Source organism: Trachurus japonicus, unplaced genomic scaffold, assembly GCF_045865225.1.
Source record: "Trachurus japonicus isolate A0001 unplaced genomic scaffold, Traja_1.0 AP031020.1".
Lineage (NCBI taxonomy): Eukaryota > Metazoa > Chordata > Actinopteri > Carangiformes > Carangidae > Trachurus > Trachurus japonicus.
The window spans coordinates 764376-786978 of record NW_028221153.1 but is presented as its reverse complement, the minus strand read 5'-3'; the positions used below and the strand labels follow the sequence as shown (position 1 = coordinate 786978).

General features: G+C 47.4%; 1 protein-coding gene across 1 annotated transcript in view; it reads left to right on the top strand.

Annotated features, from left to right (window-relative positions):
• The first annotated feature begins 2543 nt into the window (after positions 1-2543).
• The window catches only part of acvr2aa (activin A receptor type 2Aa), a 43820-nt gene continuing 23760 nt past the window's right edge, over positions 2544-22603 (top strand). The window contains exons 1-5 of the mRNA XM_085772869.1: positions 2544-2757; positions 14084-14399; positions 16379-16494; positions 19649-19803; positions 21909-21932. Coding sequence (XP_085628995.1) covers positions 2703-2757; positions 14084-14399; positions 16379-16494; positions 19649-19803; positions 21909-21932 — 666 coding nt within the window. The 5' untranslated portion in view covers positions 2544-2702. The remainder of the gene's footprint in view (positions 2758-14083; positions 14400-16378; positions 16495-19648; positions 19804-21908; positions 21933-22603) is intronic.

The window sequence follows — 22603 nt, the reverse complement described above, 5'->3', positions numbered from 1 at the left end:
TCAGTATAATGTCCTTTAGAAAAAAGGGTGGAATAAAAGTTATATTATATTGAGTATTTAGTAGTATTATGTAACACAACCTCTGCGATGCTAAGGAATGGCTTCTCTGTAATACATTCTATTGGTGGTGGTGGTGATGGGGGTTCCGATGAGCAGGAAAAGTGGGTGTGGTTGTTTTTTTCTCCACCACGGAGTGTTTTGGGTGTAAAACTAATGTTTGCGATCAACTCAGAATCATGAAAAACCCCTAGTTTGACCCCTCACAAGTAACTCAAGGCCAAATTTAACATTACGGAATGTTCAAAAATCCAGTTACGGGTACCCCAACTTTGAGTAGTTTTTTAGGGGGTTTCCCACGGGAGTTGAATTTCAACATTTTAAGACATCATATTACGCACGTTCCTAAAGACAATTGTGAAGAAATTTCTTGGTAAGGATTTAGTTCCCAGATTTTCATATGTTGCCCTTACTATTTATATTTTATTGGGGAAGCTTCATATCCATAAATGCAAATTTCAGAATTCTTCACCATCATTTAAGTTGTTTTTGATTGAAGTTGATTATTATTTTAAGTCTCTTAATTGAATTACAAACAAGAAATGTATAACAATAATGAACATACATTCAGAAATGTCTAATGAATAATCTGTCACAATAACTATTATTGTAATCTTCATGGGATACGAGGTCTGTCACCACATTTATTTCCTTTATTGTTAACTTGATTGTTTAGAGATATCTCCTCCCTCTGTGATTGTGAGAATAAGAAGCTGTTAAAACGTATGATCTCTGTAAGCTTTACAACATATTTATCTAAGTTTATGTTTTTTCTGTCATGTTGTCAACCCCTGGCGTATTTATGATGGTTTGGTTGTGTATTAAATCAATGTTTATTTAATTTTATATTTAATTTATTTTTGACTATTTATTTTGAGACATTTTTAATTTCATTTCAACTGCTCTAAATGTATTCTACTGAAGCACTAATGTGTATGTTCCTATTGTGAGTTAACTTGCACTAATGTTGAATGATGTTCATCCGGCATTCCCTTTATGGTATATGCACTATGAAAAATGCCAGTATTGTTGATTTTTGTACTTTTTCAATAAAAATAAATAAATAAATAAAATAAACCAAAAAAAAAAAAAAGTTGTATACACTTATTTAATCTAACTCAGGGGTGTCAAACATGCGGCCCGTGGGCCAGGACCGGCCCTGCAGAGGGTCCAATCTGGCCCTCACGATGAATTTGTCAAGTGTGAAAATTTGAAATTGCACATATTTTTATCAATAAATTTCAGGTGGTTCATAATATGTTTTGTAAAAGGATAGTTCAGTAACTGTAAACATCTTATTAATGTACTAAAACAGAGGAAAATCGCAATTTTTAAAGTATATTTAAAGGTTATTATGCTATTATTTTACTGGTCCGGCCCACTTGACATTAAATTGTGCTGTTTGTGGCCCCTGAACTAAATTGAGTTTGACATCCCTGATCTAACTGTATTCAGTCCTGTGTATACTCTTGGTGTCAATAAAGTTGTTTAAAAAAAAAAAAAAAAAAGGGATTACGCTGAGGAATTCCAGTCCTGGCCGCCTATTGGCTGCCGCTGCTGCCAGTCATCGGCTGATCCCAGAGCTCCATGGAAGAAGGAGGAAAAAAACCTCAAAATAATCTGAGCAGAGGAGCCGCCATCTTGGATCTAGGAGCTGCTGGAGGAGACGGAGGAGGAGAGAAACAACACAACAACACAACACAACACACAGCGGCGTTTCACTGCGACTCAGGCCGGGAAACCCTCACCGGCCGCCGGCCAGCAGAGCAGAGCAGAGCCGCTGTCCTGGTCCTCTCTCCCCGCGGAGCTCCGCTGAAGAGGCGGCGAGCTGCGGAGCTAAGCTAACCGCTGAGCTAACGGCTAGGCTAACCGCTAAGCTAACGGCTAAGCTAACGGCTAGGCTAACGGCTAGCTGAGCTAACGGCTAAGCTAGCGGCTAGCCGAGCCGCTGCGCTGTGACTGTCCGAGGTTGTGGTGGTGGTGGTCGGCGGCGGCGGCGGATGGAGGCGACGGACACCGGAGCCGGTCGGCGGTGACGTCACACAGCACCGGGGAAGCGTCACTGGGTCGTGTGACGTCAACAGGTCCGGTTCGGCTCGGCTCGGCTCGGCTCGGTCCGGTTCGTTTTAGCCCCGGTGTCGGTGTCGGAGCTGCAGCCGGAGATCAGGTCATCTCCTCCGGACTCAGCTCAGGAGAGAGGCCGCTGGAGGAGAGGTCCAGGACCAGGACCAGAACTAGAGACCTGGACCAGAACCAGGACCAGGACTAGAGACCAGGACCTGGACCAGAACCAGGACTAGAGACCAGCACCAGGACCAGGACCAGGACTAGAGACCAGCACCAGGACCAGGACCAGGACTAGAGACCAGGACCAGGACTGTATCTGCTGTTGGAGCTGTTAATGTGTTGGGTCGGTACCGGTTGGTGATGACAGTCCGGCTGTGACCGGGTCAGGCCTCTGCTGCTGCTTCTCCTCTCTCCTCCTGGTTCTGGTTCTGGTTCTGGTTCTCCTGGTCCCGGAGAGACGGTCTGCAGCTGCCGGTGTCGGTGTGAAGCTCCAGGACCAGGACCAGTCCCAGTCTGGTTCTCAGTCCCGGTCCAGTTCTCTGCTCCAGAACCAGACCCAGACCCAGTCCCGGTCCACCATGGGCTCAGCCACCAAGCTGGCCTTCAGCGTGTTCCTCATCTCCTGCTCCTCAGGTGAGTTCACCTGGTCTCACCTGGACCGTGTCCCTCCTCCCTACTCACTATACATCAGGTCCGTTTCCTAACATCCACAACGCTGGGTGTTTTGTCACTTCTCTCAAAATCCAAAACATTTCATATTGCAGCCTTATCTTTATCTCAATAAGTGTAACTAAAATATATATTCAATTTTCTAATTCATATCAATGCCTTGTTAAAGTTCAGCTTAGTTTCCAATTTTCTCTCTGCTGGAATTGCCCATAGTGAATTCAATATAGTGACTCACTGGTCAAATAAAAAAACACTTTTGAACACGACTCCGCCGCACATTTAAAGGGACAACCAGGAGTTTTGTTAAAGTGAAGTGTTTCCACACTACATTTATGAGCCTCCGCACCGTGAAATTCTTTGACCGGTGCAAGACAGACTCATGTTTTCATTCATCAAGAATTAAAGTCAGAGGTTGGAAGACGATCACATACCGTCGTAGTTCCCACCATAAACGGAGATTCATACGGCGGCGTTATTCTCATGACTCGCCACGAAACCGAAAGTAAAGAAACGCTGGTCGGCTCGCCCAGCATTTCCACCACCACTAATAATAACAAAATAACCATAGAGACAAAACCATAGATTTATCTAAAATGGACCATTAACAAGTGGTAACGGAGATTCATCCACATTAATATCAGACTTTTTTATTGTAGCGGAATTTTTCATTTTGCCGATGGAGAAACTCCTCGTTGTCCCTTTAATTACGTATTATGTCGCGTAATTAAAACGCTCCGACCTCGATCGTAATGGCCGGTGTAGTTACCATGGATACAACCATGGTAGGTACCAACATAAAAAGAGGAGTAAAGCAATATATTAAGCGGTAATATTTATTTTGTTCAATCAAACCCACATAGTTTGAAACAACGTTCAAAACACACACAGCCAGTGTCACAACTAAGCATAAAGTCTGCTAGCTTAATGCTAACGTATAATGTAAAACACCATAGACGGGCTAACAGAAATTAGCCTCGCTATCCAGAGTCTGTGGTCAGTTTAGAACACTTGTTAGGAAACTTGCTCCGACGTTTGTTGTGGGAGTCTGTGGAAGCTGCAACCGGACAACTCTGGCAGCTGGACACATTTATTGAGGCTGCTGCACTACTGCATTTATTTGGTAGCTACACCGGTCACTACTTCATTTATTTGGTAGCTACACCGGTCACTACTGCATTTATTTGGTAGCTACACCGGTCACTACTTCATTTATTTGGTAGCTACACCGGTCACTACTTCATTTATTTGGTAGCTACACCGGTCACTACTGCATTTATTTGGTAGCTACACCGGTCACTACTTCATTTATTTGGTAGCTACACCGGTCACTACTGCATTTATTTGGTAGCTACACCGGTCACTACTGCATTTATTTGGTAGCTACACCGGTCACTACTGCATTTATTTGGTAGCTACACCGGTCACTACTTCATTTATTTGGTAGCTACACCGGTCACTACTTCATTTATTTGGTAGCTACACCGGTCACTACTGCATTTATTTGGTAGCTACACCGGTCACTACTGCATTTATTTGGTAGCTACACCGGTCACTACTTCATTTATTTGGTAGCTACACCGGTCGCTACTGCATTTATTTGGTAGCTACACCGGTCGCTACTGCATTTATTTGGTAGCTACACCGGTCACTACTTCATTTATTTGGTAGCTACACCGGTCACTACTTCATTTATTTGGTAGCTACACCGGTCACTACTTCATTTATTCGGTAGCTACACCGGTCACTACTTCATTTATTCGGTAGCTACACCGGTCACTACTTCATTTATTTGGTAGCTACACCGGTCACTACTGCATTTATTTGGTAGCTACACCGGTCACTACTGCATTTATTTGGTAGCTACACCGGTCACTACTGCATTTATTTGGTAGCTACACCGGTCACTACTTCATTTATTTGGTAGCTACACCGGTCACTACTTCATTTATTTGGTAACTACACCGGTCACTACTGCATTTATTTGGTAGCTACACCGGTCACTACTTCATTTATTTGGTAGCTACACCGGTCACTACTTCATTTATTTGGTAGCTACACCGGTCACTACTGCATTTATTTGGTAGCTACACCGGTCACTACTTCATTTATTTGGTAGCTACACCGGTCACTACTTCATTTATTTGGTAGCTACACCGGTCACTACTGCATTTATTTGGTAGCTACACCGGTCACTACTGCATTTATTTGGTAGCTACACCGGTCACTACTGCATTTATTTGGTAGCTACACCGGTCACTACTTCATTTATTTGGTAGCTACACCGGTCACTACTGCATTTATTTGGTAGCTACACCGGTCACTACTTCATTTATTTGGTAGCTACACCGGTCACTACTGCATTTATTTGGTAGCTACACCGGTCACTACTTCATTTATTTGGTAACTACACCGGTCACTACTGCATTTATTTGGTAGCTACACCGGTCACTACTGCATTTATTTGGTAGCTACACCGGTCACTACTGCATTTATTTGGTAGCTACACCGGTCACTACTGCATTTATTTGGTAGCTACACCGGTCGCTACTGCATTTATTTGGTAGCTACACCGGTCACTACTGCATTTATTTGGTAGCTACACCGGTCGCTACTGCATTTATTTGGTAGCTACACCGGTCACTACTTCATTTATTTGGTAGCTACACCGGTCGCTACTTCATTTATTTGGTAGCTACACCGGTCACTACTTCATTTATTCGGTAGCTACACCGGTCACTACTTCATTTATTCGGTAGCTACACCGGTCACTACTTCATTTATTTGGTAGCTACACCGGTCACTACTGCATTTATTTGGTAGCTACACCGGTCACTACTGCATTTATTTGGTAGCTACACCGGTCACTACTGCATTTATTTGGTAGCTACACCGGTCACTACTTCATTTATTTGGTAGCTACACCGGTCACTACTGCATTTATTTGGTAGCTACACCGGTCACTACTTCATTTATTTGGTAGCTACACCGGTCACTACTTCATTTATTTGGTAGCTACACCGGTCACTACTTCATTTATTTGGTAGCTACACCGGTCACTACTGCATTTATTTGGTAGCTACACCGGTCGCTACTGCATTTATTTGGTAGCTACACCGGTCGCTACTGCATTTATTTGGTAGCTACACCGGTCGCTACTGCATTTATTTGGTAGCTACACCGGTCACTACTGCATTTATTTGGTAGCTACACCGGTCACTACTGCATTTATTTGGTAGCTACACCGGTCACTACTGCATTTATTTGGTAGCTACACCGGTCACTACTGCATTTATTTGGTAGCTACACCGGTCACTACTTCATTTATTTGGTAGCTACACCGGTCACTACTGCATTTATTTGGTAGCTACACCGGTCACTACTTCATTTATTTGGTAGCTACACCGGTCACTACTGCATTTATTTGGTAGCTACACCGGTCACTACTGCATTTATTCGGTAGCTACACCGGTCACTACTTCATTTATTTGGTAGCTACACCGGTCACTACTGCATTTATTTGGTAGCTACACCGGTCACTACTTCATTTATTTGGTAGCTACACCGGTCACTACTGCATTTATTTAGTAGCTACACCGGTCACTACTGCATTTATTCGGTAGCTACACCGGTCACTACTTCATTTATTCGGTAGCTACACCGGTCACTACTTCATTTATTCGGTAGCTACACCGGTCACTACTGCATTTATTTGGTAGCTACACCGGTCACTACTGCATTTATTTGGTAGCTACACCGGTCACTACTGCATTTATTTGGTAGCTACACCGGTCACTACTGCATTTATTTGGTAGCTACACCGGTCACTACTGCATTTATTTGGTAGCTACACCGGTCACTACTTCATTTATTTGGTAGCTACACCGGTCACTACTGCATTTATTTGGTAGCTACACCGGTCACTACTGCATTTATTTGGTAGCTACACCGGTCACTACTGCATTTATTTGGTAGCTACACCGGTCACTACTGCATTTATTTGGTAGCTACACCGGTCACTACTTCATTTATTTGGTAGCTACACCGGTCACTACTGCATTTATCTGGTAGCTACACCGGTCACTACTGCATTTATTTGGTAGCTACACCGGTCACTACTTCATTTATTTGGTAGCTACACCGGTCACTACTTCATTTATTTGGTAGCTACACCGGTCACTACTTCATTTATTTGGTAGCTACACCGGTCACTACTTCATTTATTTGGTAGCTACACCGGTCACTACTTCATTTATTTGGTAGCTACACCGGTCACTACTTCATTTATTTGGTAGCTACACCGGTCACTACTGCATTTATTTGGTAGCTACACCGGTCACTACTTCATTTATTTGGTAGCTACACCGGTCACTACTTCATTTATTTGGTAGCTACACCGGTCACTACTGCATTTATTTGGTAGCTACACCGGTCACTACTTCATTTATTTGGTAGCTACACCGGTCACTACTGCATTTATTTGGTAGCTACACCGGTCACTACTTCATTTATTTGGTAGCTACACCGGTCACTACTTCATTTATTTGGTAGCTACACCGGTCACTACTGCATTTATTTGGTAGCTACACCGGTCACTACTTCATTTATTTGGTAGCTACACCGGTCACTACTGCATTTATTTGGTAGCTACACCGGTCACTACTTCATTTATTTGGTAGCTACACCGGTCACTACTGCATTTATTTGGTAGCTACACCGGTCACTACTTCATTTATTTGGTAGCTACACCGGTCACTACTGCATTTATTTGGTAGCTACACCGGTCACTACTGCATTTATCTGGTAGCTACACCGGTCACTACTGCATTTATTTGGTAGCTACACCGGTCACTACTGCATTTATTTGGTAGCTACACCGGTCACTACTTCATTTATTTGGTAGCTACACCGGTCACTACTGCATTTATTTGGTAGCTACACCGGTCACTACTGCATTTATTTGGTAGCTACACCGGTCACTACTGCATTTATTTGGTAGCTACACCGGTCACTACTGCATTTATTTGGTAGCTACACCGGTCACTACTTCATTTATTTGGTAGCTACACCGGTTGCTGTGGTAACGGCGATCCGTGACCGCAATGCATGATGGGATATCTTGCTCCGGTTAGTGACCATCGGATGTTCACTACATTTGGCGGTGAATTATGGGATAGATTCAGTCACTAGATATTGAACATTAGGGTTGCAAAATTCTGGGAATTTTCAAAGTTGGAAATTTTCCATGGGAATTAACAGGAATATATGGGAATTAACAGGAATATATGGGAATAAATCCTAAATTTACAAAATTCAAGGTCGGCCTTTAACATGGAATTTAAATATAGGCTAGTTGGTGAAAATATATCATAGCATCATCTTGGCTAAAACAACCAGATTTAATGCAAGTACTTGAATATCTGCTATTCCTCAATCACATGCAGCAAAATCTGTTGAAATGTCATGTTTTTTATAGGGATGACCCAAAAAAATTGAAGCTTCGAAGCTTCGTTCGTTGCCATGGTAATCAATCATGAAGTCCGTGATGGATTGTTTTTTTTTTTTTTTCTTTTTTCCTTTTTGACACCGGTTCTCATCGGTAATTGTTACATTAAAATGAGTCGGCTACTTGGCACCTGCCTGATTGTGGCGTTACAAACGCGCACCCCCCCCCGGCCGTCGGAGCTTCGATTTTGATCGATTTTATGTCCGCGAAGCTTCGATTATCAAAATATGATAATCGGGTCAGCCCTAGTTTTTTAATTGTATTATTTTGCATGGATGTGTGCTTATGACAAAACTAAATATTCACATGATACCAGGGTTCCTACACAAGTATGGAAAGTATGGAAAAGTATGGAATTTGATTTTATACATGTCCAGATTTGGAAAAGTATGGAAATGGAAACTATTTTATGGAAATATATATTTATCTTAATACTTATCTGGGTTTGGGTTATTTGGGTTAATTTATTTGTATGTGCTATTAGCTACAATCTCCTGGAAATTGTTTGGTGACATAATGGCATACAAATTCAGAATAATGAAAACAAATGATTAATTGCATAATTTAGTTACACAATACGCATCTAATTACTCAAATGTCACAAATTATTTGAATTTTGAGAAACTGAGAAGTCTGGAAATTAGGGTCTGGAAAAAGTATGGAATTTTGAAATTTCAAATGTGTAGGAACCCTGTGATACAGTTTGTTTAAATTTCCAGTTGATTTCCATAAATTCCCATGGCAAGTTTCCAATTTGGAATATTTCCGAAATTCCCCAGCTTAAAGCAGAAGTAAGTGGTCCAGTGGTTTTGGCTAATGCTGCGTTCCAGGCAGGCTTTTGAAATCGTAAATTACAGCTTCAAGTCACGACTTACGACTTTGTAGCGTTCCAGGCAACCCACTCGTGTTTCTCCGACCTGTTTTACCTGTGAAAGTCACTATAACGGCCACTCGTAACTTCTGACCCGTGAACTCGTACCAGATCGAACTGGTACCACTTCACAGGTCGGAAAAACACCAGTTACGAGTTTCCTTGAACGCACCATAACAGTCCTCGTCCCTACGTCACCACATTCAGGCGCATCCCTTGGCTGCACACACAGAGAGGACTGCCCCTTTATGCCGTTCTCTCTCCTCATTGGATAAAGGTTGTAGGATACAAGAAAAGTTTTCTCCTGGGCTCAGAGCAGAGCAGAGTGACTGACAGACCCGTGTTTCAGACCAAACACTCTATAGAAGTGATTGCTGTCGGAAGATACAACTATTTAAGACTTAGATTAACACAAATATATCACTTACTTCTGCTTTAACTTCCCATGGAAAGTTTCTGGAAATTTACTGGAAATGTTCTGCCCCTTTGCAACCCTAGTGAACATTAATAATCACTGAACATTCAGACACCACGACAACAACTGGTCTCTAGATAGAGGGGGGGGGTGGTTAGGACTCAGCCCTGGTCTCTGATTGGTTACTGATCGATGCAGTGTGAGGTGTCAGTACAACATCTGGACACGTCGTGCTGCTGCTGCAGGACTCACATCTGGATGACAACCCCCTGCTGTGTGTGTGTGTGTGAGTGTGTGTGTGTGTGTGTGTGTGTGTGTGTTGCGTGCAGCTCATACACATTTGATGAGAGTGAATATTTAAAGCAGCTGCTCCATGTTTTCAGTGATGGAGCTGCACGCACACACACGGCACGCAACACACACACACACACACACTGACAGACACACACACGGCACGCAACACACACACACTGACAGACACACACACGGCACGCAACACACACACACTGACAGACACACACTGCACGCAACACACTGACACACACACACAGACACACACTGCACGCAGGTGGAGGCGAGGCAGGTTCCAGTTTGTCTCTTAGTTCTTTACACAGCATCAGAACAACATCGTCTGACCTTTGACCCCTCACATCCACTGAGGAGAAACCAGGAGGAGAAGGAGGGGGAGGGGGGGGGAGAGGAGAGGGGGAGGGGAGGGGAGAGGAGAGGAGAAGAGAGAGGAGGAGGGGAGAGGAGAGGAGGAGAGGAGAGGAGAGGAGGGGAGGAGAGGAGAGGAGAGGAGAAGAGAGAGGAGGAGAGGATAGGAGGGGAGAGGAGGGGAGGGGAGGAGATAGGAGGAGAGGAGGAGATAGGAGGAGGGGAGGGGAGAGGAGGGGAGGAGAGGAGAGGAGGGGAGAGGATAGGAGGGGAGGGGAGAGGAGGGGAGGGGAGGAGATAGGAGGAGAGGAGAGGAGGAGATAGGAGGAGAGGAGAGGAGGGGAGAGGAGGAGAGGAGTAGAAGAGATGAGAGGAGGAGAGGAGAGGAGAAGAGGGGGGAGGAATGGAGGGAGGAGAGGAGAGGAGGGGATGGAAGGAGAGAGGAGAGGAGAGGGGGAGATGAGAAGAGGAGAGGGCTCCATATAACCAAATGTGTCCCTCAACAGTCTAATTGCAGCGTAGCTGTTAAATGGTTCAGAGCAACTAAAGGTTTTAACCCTGGACTTGAAGTAGAGAGGGTGGAGGTCTCTCTGACCCATGGAGAGGAGAGGAGGAGAGGAGGGGAGGAGATAGGAGGAGAGGAAGGGAGAGGAGAGGAAGGGAGAGGAGAGGAGAGGAGAGGAGAGGAGAGGAGAGGAGGGGAGGGGAGGGGAGGGGAGGAGATAGGAGGAGAGGAAGGGAGAGGAGGAGAGGGGAGAGGAGAGGGGAGAGGAGAGGAGGGGAGGAGAGAGGAGGAGAGGAGGGGAGAGGAGAGAGGGGAGGAGAGGAGGAGAGGGTAGGAGATAGGAGGAGAGGAAGGGAGAGGAGGGGAGGGGAGAGGAAAGAAGAGAGGAGGAGAGGAGAGGAAGGGAGAGGAGGGGAGGGGAGAGGAAAGAAGAGAGGAGGGAGGAGGAGAGGAGAGGAGAGGAGAGAGGGCTCCATGTAACCAGATGTGTCCCTCAACAGTCTAATAGCAGCGTAGCTATAAAATGGTTCAGAGCTACTAAAGGTTTTAACCCTGGACTTGAAGTAGAGAGGGTGGAGGTCTCTCTGACCCATGGAGAGGAGAGGAGGAGAGGAGGGGAGGAGATAGGAGGAGAGGAAGGGAGAGGAGAGGAAGGGAGAGGAGAGGAGAGGAGAGGAGAGGAGAGGAGAGGAGAGGAGGGGAGGGGAGGGGAGGGGAGGAGATAGGAGGAGAGGAAGGGAGAGGAGGAGAGGAGAAGAGGAGGGGAGGAGAGGAGAGGAGGGGAGGAGAGAGGAGGAGAGGAGAGAGGGGAGGAGAGGAGGAGAGGGTAGGAGATAGGAGGAGAGGAGAGGAGGGGAGGAGATAGGAGGAGAGGAGGGGAGGAGATAGGAGGAGAGGAAGGGAGAGGAGAGGAGAGGAGGGGAGGGGAGGAGATAGGAGGAGAGGAAGGGAGAGGAGAGGAGAAGAGGAGGGGAGGAGAGGAGGGGAGGAGAGGAGAGGAGGGGAGGAGAGAGGAGGAGAGGAGGGGAGAGGAGAGAGGGGAGGAGAGGAGGAGAGGGTAGGAGATAGGAGGAGAGGAGAGGAGGAGATAGGAGGAGAGGAAGGGAGAGGAGGGGAGGGGAGAGGAGAGGGGAGAGGAGAGGAGGGGAGGAGAGAGGAGGAGAGGAGGAGAGAGGGGAGGAGAGGAGGAGAGGGTAGGAGATAGGAGGAGAGGAAGGGAGAGGAGGGGAGGGGAGAGGAAAGAAGAGAGGAGGAGAGGAGAGGAAGGGAGAGGAGGGGAGGGGAGAGGAAAGAAGAGAGGAGGGAGGAGGAGAGGAGAGGAGAGGAGAGAGGGCTCCATGTAACCAGATGTGTCCCTCAACAGTCTAATAGCAGCGTAGCTATAAAATGGTTCAGAGCTACTAAAGGTTTTAACCCTGGACTTGAAGTAGAGAGGGTGGAGGTCTCTCTGACCCATGGAGAGGAGAGGAGGAGAGGAGGAGAGGAGGGGAGGAGATAGGAGGAGAGGAAGGGAGAGGAGAGGAGAGGAGAGGAGGGGAGGGGAGGGGAGGGGAGGAGATAGGAGGAGAGGAAGGGAGAGGAGAGGAGGGGAGGGGAGGGGAGGGGAGGGGAGGAGATAGGAGGAGAGGAAGGGAGAGGAGAGGAGAAGAGGAGGGGAGGAGAGGGGAGGAGATAGGAGGAGAGGAAGGGAGAGGAGGGGAGGGGAGAGGAAAGAAGAGAGGAGGAGAGGAGAGGAAGGGAGAGGAGGGGAGGGGAGAGGAAAGAAGAGAGGAGGGAGGAGGAGAGAGGAGAGGAGAGGAGAGGAGAGAGGAGGAGAGGAAGGGAGAGGAGAGGAGAGGAGAGGAGGGGAGGGGAGGGGAGGGGAGGAGATAGGAGGAGAGGAAGGGAGAGGAGAGGAGAAGAGGAGGGGAGGAGAGGAGAGGAGATAGGAGGAGAGGGGAGAGGAGAGGAGGGGAGGAGATAGGAGGAGAGGAAGGGAGAGGAGAGGAGAAGAGAAGAGGAGGGGAGGAGAGGAGATAGGAGGAGAGGGGAGAGGAGAGGAGGAGAGGAGGGGAGAGGAGAGAGGGGAGGAGATAGGAGGAGAGGAAGGGAGAGGAGAGGAGGGGAGAGGAAAGAAGAGAGGAGATAGGAGGAGAGAGGGGAGGAGAGGAGGAGAGGGTAGGAGATAGGAGGAGAGGAAGGGAGAGGAGAGGAGAAGAGGAGGGGAGGAGATAAGAGGAGAGGAGGGGAGGAGATAGGAGGAGAGGAAGGGAGAGGAGAGGAGGGGAGGAGATAGGAGGAGAGGAAGGGAGAGGAGAGGAGGGGAGGGGAGAGGAAAGAAGAGAGGAGGAGAGGAGAGGAGGGGAGGGGAGAGGAAAGAAGAGAGGAGGAGAGGAGATAGGAGGAGAGGAAGGGAGAGGAGAGGAGGGGAGGGGAGGAGAGGAACGGAGAGGAGAGGAGGGGAGGAGAGGAAGGGAGAGGAGAAGAGGAGGGGAGAGGAGAGGAGGGGAGGAGATAGGAGGAGAGGAAGGGAGAGGAGGGGAGGAGATAGGAGGAGAGGAGAGGAGAGGAGAGGAGAGAGGAGGAGAGGAGAGGAGGAGGGGAGGAGATAGGAGGAGAGGAGAGAGGAGAGGAGGGGAGGAGATAAGAGGAGAGGAGGGGAGGAGATAGGAGGAGAGGAAGGGAGAGGAGAGGAGATAGGAGGAGAGGAAGGGAGAGGAGAGGAGGAGGGGAGGAGATAGGAGGAGAGGAGAGGGGAGAGGAGAGGAGGGGAGGAGATAGGAGGGGAGGAGATAAGAGGGGAGGAGATAGGAGGAGAGGAAGGGAGAGGAGAGGAGAAGAGGAGGGGAGGAGATAGGAGGAGGGGAGAGGAGAGGAGAGGAAGGGAGAGGAGGGGAGGAGATAGGAGGAGAGGAAGGGAGAGGAGAGGAGAGGGGAGAGGAGAGGAGGGGAGGAGATAGGAGGAGAGGAAGGGAGAGGAGAGGAGAAGAGGAGGGGAGGGGAGGAGATAGGAGGAGAGGAAGGGAGAGGAGGGGAGGGGAGAGGAAAGAAGAGAGGAGGGAGGAGGAGAGAGGAGGGAGGAGGAGAGAGGAGAGGAGAGGAGAGAGGGCTCCATGTAACCAGATGTGTCCCTCAACAGTCTAATTGCAGCGTAGCTATAAAATGGTTCAGAGCTACTAAAAGGTTTTAACCCTGGACTTGAAGTAGAGAGGGTGGAGGTCCCGTTGCCCCGGTAACTGTAGACTCCCGTTGCCCCGGTAACTGTAGACTTCCGTTGCCCCGGTAACTGTAGACTCCCGTTGCCCCGGTAACTGTAGACTCCTGTTGCCCCGGTAACTGTAGACTCTGTCTCTCTTTCAGGCGCCATCTTGGGTCGATCAGAGACTCAGACGTGTGTCCACTACAACTACAGCCCTTCTTCTTCCTCCTCTTCATCCCTCTCCTCCTCTTCCTCCCTCTCCTCCTCCTCCTCCTCCTCCTCCTCCTCCTCCCCTCTCTCCCCCTCCTCCCCCCTCTCCCCCCTCCCCTCCCCCCCCCGGGCCAACCGGAGCGTGGTGAGCTGCTCTGGGGAGAAGGACAAGAGAGTCCACTGCTTCGCCACCTGGAAGAACGTGTCGGGGTCGGTCCGGGTGGTGAAACAGGGCTGTTGGCTGGACGACCTCAACTGCTACGACAGGTAGGGTCCACTACAGACCACTACAGACCATAATAGACCACTATAGACCACTATAGACCACTACAGACCACTACAGACCACTACAGACCACTACAGACCACTACAGACCACTACAGACCACTACAGACCACTACAGACCACTACAGACCACTACAGACCTCTACAGACCACCTCAGACCACTACAGACCACTACAGACCTCTACAGACCTCTACAGACCACTACAGACCTCTACAGACCACCTCAGACCACTACAGACCACTACAGACCACTACAGACCACTACAGACCACTACAGACCACTACAGACCACTACAGACCACTACAGACCTCTACAGACCACCTCAGACCACTACAGACCACTACAGACCACTACAGACCAGTGTACCGGGTGGTGAAACAGGGCTGTTGGCTGGACGACCTCAACTGCTACGACAGGTACTGGTCCACATGAGTCCACTACAGACCACATCGGTCCACTACAGACCACTACAGACCACTACAGACCACTATAGACTACTATAGACCAGTACAGACCACTATAGACCACTACAGACCACTACAGACCACTATAGACCACTACAGACCACTATAGATCACTACAGACCACTATAGACCACTACAGACCACTATAGACCACTATAGACCACTATAGACCACTATAGACTACTACAGACCACTACAGACCACTATAGACCACTATAGACCACTACAGACCACTACAGACCACTACAGACCAGTGTACCAGGTGGTGAAACAGGGCTGTTGGCTGGACGACCTCAACTGCTACGACAGGTACTGGTCTACATGAGTCCACTATAGACCACTACAGACCACTATAGACCACTATAGACAACTATAGACCACTACAGACCACTACAGTCCACTATAGACCACTACAGACCACTATAGACCACTACAGACCACTATAGTCCACTACAGACCACTACAGTCCACATCGGTCCACTACAGACCACTACAGACTACTATAGACCACTATAGACAACTATAGACCACTACAGACCACTACAGTCCACTATAGACCACTACAGACCACTATAGACCACTACAGACCACTATAGACCACTATAGACCACTACAGACCACTATAGACCACTATAGACAACTATAGACCACTACAGACCACTACAGTCCACTATAGACCACTACAGACCACTATAGACCACTACAGTCCACTACAGACCACTACAGTCCACTACAGACCACTACAGACAGTCCAGAAAATAAGAATTTTGTTCTTAATTTGCTCGCCTGGTTGAATAAAGGTTAAATAAAATAAAAAAATAAAATACAGACCACTATAGACCACTACAGACCCCTTCAGTCAGTCCAGACCACTACAGTCCACTACAGACCACTATAGACCACTACAGACGACTTCAGTCAGTCCAAACCCCTTCAGACCACTTCAGACCTCTTTAGTCTTCAGACCCCTTGAGTCCAGACCACTACAGACCTCTTTAGTCTTCAGACCACTACAGACCACTACAGACCACTACAGACCACTACAGACCACTACAGACCACTTCAGACCACTACAGACCACTACAGACCACTACAGACCACTACAGACCACTACAGACCACTACAGACCACTACAGACCACTTCAAACCCCTACAGACCACTACAGACCACTTCAAACCCCTTCAGACCACTTCAAACCCCTACAGACCACTATAGACCACTACAGACCACTACAGACCTCTTTAGTCTCCAGACCACTTCAGACCACTACAGACCACTACAGACCACTACAGACCACTTCAAACCCCTATAGACCCCTACAGACCCCTACAGACCACTACAGACCACTACAGACCACTACAGACCACTACAGACCACTACAGACCACTACAGACCACTACAGACCACTACAGACCACTACAGACCACTACAGACCACTACAGACCACTACAGACCACTACAGACCACTATAGACCTGTTTCCTGTGTGTTCCAGGAGTGCCTGTGTGGAGAAGAAAGATGCTCCTGAAGTTTTCTTCTGCTGCTGTGAAGGAAGTTTATGTAACGACCAGTTCTCCTACAGTCCTGAAGGCACCACGGCCCCCGTTCCCAGTAAGACTCACCTGTCTCTAATACACCTGTATACACCTGTATACACCTGTATACACCTGTAGTAGTTCTCCTACAGTCCTGAAGGCACCACGGCCCCCGTTCCCAGTAAGACTCACCTGTCTGTAATACACCTGTATACACCTGTACTACACCTGTATACACCTGTATACACCTGTATACACCTGTATACACCTGTATACACCTGTACTACACCTGTATACACCTGTATACACCTGTACTACACCTATACACACAGTACTACACCTGTCTCTACTACACCTGTACTACACCTATACACACCTGTAGTAGTTCTCCTACAGTCCTGAAGGCACCACGGCCCCCGTTCCCAGTAAGACTACTACACCTGTACTACACTGTACTACACCTGTACTCACCTGTATACACCTGTATACACCTATACACACAGTACTACACCTGTATACACCTGTACTACACCTATACACACCTGTAGTAGCTCTCCTACAGTCCTGAAGGCACCACGGCCCCCGTTCCCAGTAAGACCTGTACTACACCTGTACTACACCTATACACACCTGTAGTAGTTCTCCTACAGTCCTGAAGGCACCACGGCCCCCGTTCCCAGTAAGACCTGTACTACACCTGTACTACACCTATACACACCTGTAGTAGCTCTCCTACAGTCCTGAAGGCACCACGGCCCCCGTTCCCAGTAAGACCTGTACTACACCTGTACTACACCTATACACACCTGTAGTAGCTCTCCTACAGTCCTGAAGGCACCACGGCCCCCGTTCCCAGTAAGACCTGTACTACACCTGTACTACACCTATACACACCTGTAGTAGTTCTCCTACAGTCCTGAAGGCACCACGGCCCCGTTCCCAGTAAGACTACTACACCTGTACTACACCTATACACACCTGTAGTAGTTCTCCTACAGTCCTGAAGGCACCACGGCCCCCGTTCCCAGTAAGACTACTACACCTGTACTACACCTATACACACCTGTAGTAGTTCTCCTACAGTCCTGAAGGCACCACGGCCCCCGTTCCCAGTAAGACTACTACACCTGTACTACACCTATACACACCTGTAGTAGTTCTCCTACAGTCCTGAAGGCACCACGGCCCCCGTTCCCAGTAAGACTACTACACCTGTACTACACCTATACACACCTGTAGTAGTTCTCCTACAGTCCTGAAGGCACCACGGCCCCCGTTCCCAGTAAGACCTGTACTACACCTGTACTACACCTATACACACCTGTAGTAGTTCTCCTACAGTCCTGAAGGCACCACGGCCCCCGTTCCCAGTAAGACTACTACACCTGTACTACACCTATACACACCTGTAGTAGTTCTCCTACAGTCCTGAAGGCACCACGGCCCCGTTCCCAGTAAGACCTGTACTACACCTGTACTACACCTATACACACCTGTAGTAGTTCTCCTACAGTCCTGAAGGCACCACGGCCCCGTTCCCAGTAAGACTACTACACCTGTACTACACCTATACACACCTGTAGTAGTTCTCCTACAGTCCTGAAGGCACCACGGCCCCCGTTCCCAGTAAGACCTGTACTACACCTGTACTACACCTATACACACCTGTAGTAGTTCTCCTACAGTCCTGAAGGCACCACGGCCCCCGTTCCCAGTAAGACTACTACACCTGTACTACACCTATACACACCTGTAGTAGTTCTCCTACAGTCCTGAAGGCACCACGGCCCCCGTTCCCAGTAAGACCTGTACTACACCTGTACTACACCTATACACACCTGTAGTAGCTCTCCTACAGTCCTGAAGGCACCACGGCCCCCGTTCCCAGTAAGACCTGTACTACACCTGTACTACACCTATACACACCTGTAGTAGCTCTCCTACAGTCCTGAAGGCACCACGGCCCCCGTTCCCAGTAAGACCTGTACTACACCTGTACTACACCTATACACACCTGTAGTAGTTCTCCTACAGTCCTGAAGGCACCACGGCCCCCGTTCCCAGTAAGACTACTACACCTGTACTACACCTATACACACCTGTAGTAGTTCTCCTACAGTCCTGAAGGCACCACGGCCCCCGTTCCCAGTAAGACTACTACACCTGTACTACACCTGTACTACACCTATAGTACCTGTACTAGGGCCGATTATAGCCCGTTTGAGAATAATCGGTAATGGGCCAAAACTCGCAGATAGTGGCCGATATTTTCAGAAATGAAATGCAGGGAATAAGACTTGGTTTGACTTTGAAAAGATCCCCGACATGAGGCTGTTTATCCTGTAGAGGGCGCCGTGCATCCAACTGCATCCCATAATATAATACATCCAACTGCATCCACTATCCACTAACCAGCTCACAGCACAGCACAGCAGAGTGACTGACACGCTCTGCCAAAGCCTCGTCACACACACATCACACAGCTTATTACAACTTGATTAAAGGGATAGTTCACCCTAGAATGATATTTCGCTCATTATCTACTCACCCTCATGTTGACTAAGGGCTGGAAGAATTCTCAGAGTCCACCGTCCCTTCTCTGAGTTACAGGGGGTCTCAGCGTAGCAGTGCATGTCCATATAACGGTTGCAAAGGGACACCAGAGCTCTTCGTAAAAAAACACACACAAAAAAACATCCAAGTCGCTTTTGATTTAAAAAAAAAAAAAGAGAGAGAGAGACCTGCCGTGCCGTGTAAAAAAACAAAACAACAAAAAAGTGTCACGTGTCATGACTTCCTGTACCTGGCCCTTCAAAATAAAAGCCCCATAGCCTTTCCTATACAGTTCAGTCATATTGATTTTGACTTAATTTTGACAAGACTCGGCTCCAAATGTTGTTGTTTTTTTTCCTGCGACCAATGAGATTTTGGTCGACCAGTGCTTGGTCGACTATTTGGGGGCAGCCCTAATTTATATATTATATATTATATAATATATATAGATATATTACTTAAATTAATACAATTTTAAAACTTTATTTAAAAAAAAATAATCGGCCAATTAATCGGTTATCGGATTTTCCCCCCCTAATAATCGGCCCCAAAAAATCCATATCGGTCGGGCCCTAACCTATACACACAGTACTCACCTGTCTGTACTACACCTGTACTCACCTGTGCTGTGAAACCCCTTGTGATGATTAACATGTGTTGTTGCTGTGTTGCCGTAGCGACCAACCGGCCGGTGGAGGCCCCTCCCCCGGTGCTGACCACTCTGATGTACTCTCTGGTCCCCATCATGGCCGTCACCGCCATCGTCCTCTTCTCCTTCTGGATGTACACTCACCACAAGCTGCAGTACCCGCCGGTGCTGGTGCCCACACAGGTACAGACACACAACTACACACAGACACACACACACAGGAACATGTAGACAAACAGTGACATCACAGTGAGTCATATAAACACGTAGCTGCCTCCTCTGACGCTGCTGCTCCATTGGAACGATGCGTCAACGCGGCGGCCATCTTGGTGAGGGGGAAGCCGTGTCTACTTCCTGCATCAGAGGTCTATCAACCATTAACATCACCACAACTCACTGGATATTCAACCCATTCCCAAGCCCTGTGGTTTATTATAAATGATGATATTGATATGATATTTATGATTCAACAAAAAAAAAAAAGTATTAAACATGCACTAACATACTCAGACACACACCCACATGCATAAACACACTGTAACATGTTCTACAAGGGTCTGACTGCTGGTCAGACGTTTATATGTCTATGGTCAGAAACCCCTCACCAAGATGGCCGCCGTGTTGACGTACGCTGAGAAGCCCGAATGCAGCATAGACCAGAGCGGCTTTTTTATGCAAATGAGAATGACTGATGCATCCTGGGTAATTCAGGGGCAGCGCCCGGCATCCCTCCATTGTAAAGTTCAGCCTAACTGTCTTGACAAACTAAGTAACAAAAAGTTGTCTATTAACAGGCTGTTTCCAGACAACACTGAGCCAAAACCTCCCGGTGATTCCACCAAATACATGTAGATGTCTGGGTCAGACATTTCTGGCCACTGTGGGAGGCTAAAGGAGCATACCGTAGATTCATTCAGACATTTCTGGCCACTGTGTGGAGTCATTGATCACTGTGGGAGGCTAAAGGAGCATACCGTAGATTCATTCAGACATTTCTGGCCACTGTGTGGAGTCATTGATCACTGTGGGAGGCTAAAGGAGCATACCGCTAGATTCATTCAGACATTTCTGGCCACTGTGTGGAGTCATTGATCACTGTGGGAGGCTAAAGGAGCATACCGCTAGATTCATTCAGACATTTCTGGCCACTGTGTGGAGTCATTGATCACTGTGGGAGGCTAAAGGAGCATACCGTAGATTCATTCAGACATTTCTGGCCACTGTGTGGAGTCATTGATCACTGTGGGAGGCTAAAGGAGCATACCGTAGATTCATTCAGACATTTCTGGCCACTGTGTGGAGTCATTGATCACTGTGGGAGGCTAAAGGAGCATACCGCTAGATTCATTCAGACATTTCTGGCCACTGTGTGGAGTCATTGATCACTGTGGGAGGCTAAAGGAGCATACCGCTAGATTCATTCAGACATTTCTGGCCACTGTGTGGAGTCATTGATCACTGTGGGAGGCTAAAGGAGCATACCGTAGATTCATTCAGGACATTTCTGGCCACTGTGTGGAGTCATTGATCACTGTGGGAGGCTAAAGGAGCATACCGTAGATTCATTCAGACATTTCTGGCCATTGTGTGGAGTCATTGATCACTGTGGTGGAAGGCTAAAGGAGCATACCGTAGATTCATTCAGACATTTCTGGCCACTGTGTGGAGTCATTGATCACTGTGGGAGGCTAAAGGAGCATACCGTAGATTCAGTCAGACATTTCTGGCCACTGTGTGGAGTCATTGATCACTGTGGGAGGCTAAAGGAGCATACCGTAGATTCATTCAGACATTTCTGGCCACTGTGTGGAGTCATTGATCACTGTGGGAGGCTAAAGGAGCATACCGTAGATTCATTCAGACATTTCTGGCCACTGTGTGGAGTCATTGATCACTGTGGGAGGCTAAAGGAGCATACCGCTAGATTCATTCATTGTAGTTTGTCAAGATAGCGTGAACGGTTGGTTTCAAAGACGGTGTCAAAATAATTATGAGACATAGTGCTACAAAAGAAACACAAAATAAAACATTCAAATTGATTGTTAGTTAGTCTACGCTCCATCAAAACACACAAAGCCACTGAGGGCAATGTAAAAATGCCGGGCGCTGCCCCTAAATTACCCAGGATGCATCAGTCATTCTCATTTGCATAAAAAAGCCGCTCTGGTCTATCTACGTGTATATATCTATGACAGTGACAGTGAGTGAGCTGATACTGTCAGAGCAGTGACATCACAGTGACATCACAGGGTGCAGCTCACCTGTGTGACCGTGTCTCTCTCTCTCAGCACGCCTTTCACATAATGATCGAGGTAAGGACACAAACCGCCGCCGCTACGCTGCATCAACCTCCTTTTACTTTCAGTTTGCACTTCCTGTTTGGCCTGACACCACCTTCACCTTTATTTTGAAATCACGCCTGAGACCACCTTTATTTTGAAATCACGCTGTGTCTCTGCCACTGTGTGTGTGTGTGTGTGTTGTTGATGCTGTGATGTTGTGGTTGTGTGTGCGCAGCGGGACCCACAGTGTGTGCAGGGGTGTGCGGTACGGACAACAATAACATCAATGTTGCTGCTGTAACGATAACTGATCATAATAATAATAATAATCAATCTCTAAAGTTTAAAGAATCCTAACAACACGTTGGTGAATGAACCAGCTTTTAGTTCAGTTCAGTTTATTTGGGTGTTGAAAAACAAAACAAAAAAAATCAAGTTAATATTAAAAACTAAGAATCTACTAGTTCCTTTTAGCAGCAAATAAACAGAGTCAAAACAAGAAAAAACCAAAAACAGCTGTACATCCCATCACTCTAACTGGTATAAACTGATCCTCCTGTTTCTGAGTGTTTTTTAGATGAGATTATGGTTCTGCGTGTTTTTAAATCATTCTCCAGATGATTCCACAGATGACGGCTGTTTTTCCGTCGTACGTCTTAGTTTAGTGTTGGGTAACGTGTTATTTAGAGGCCGGTTTATAG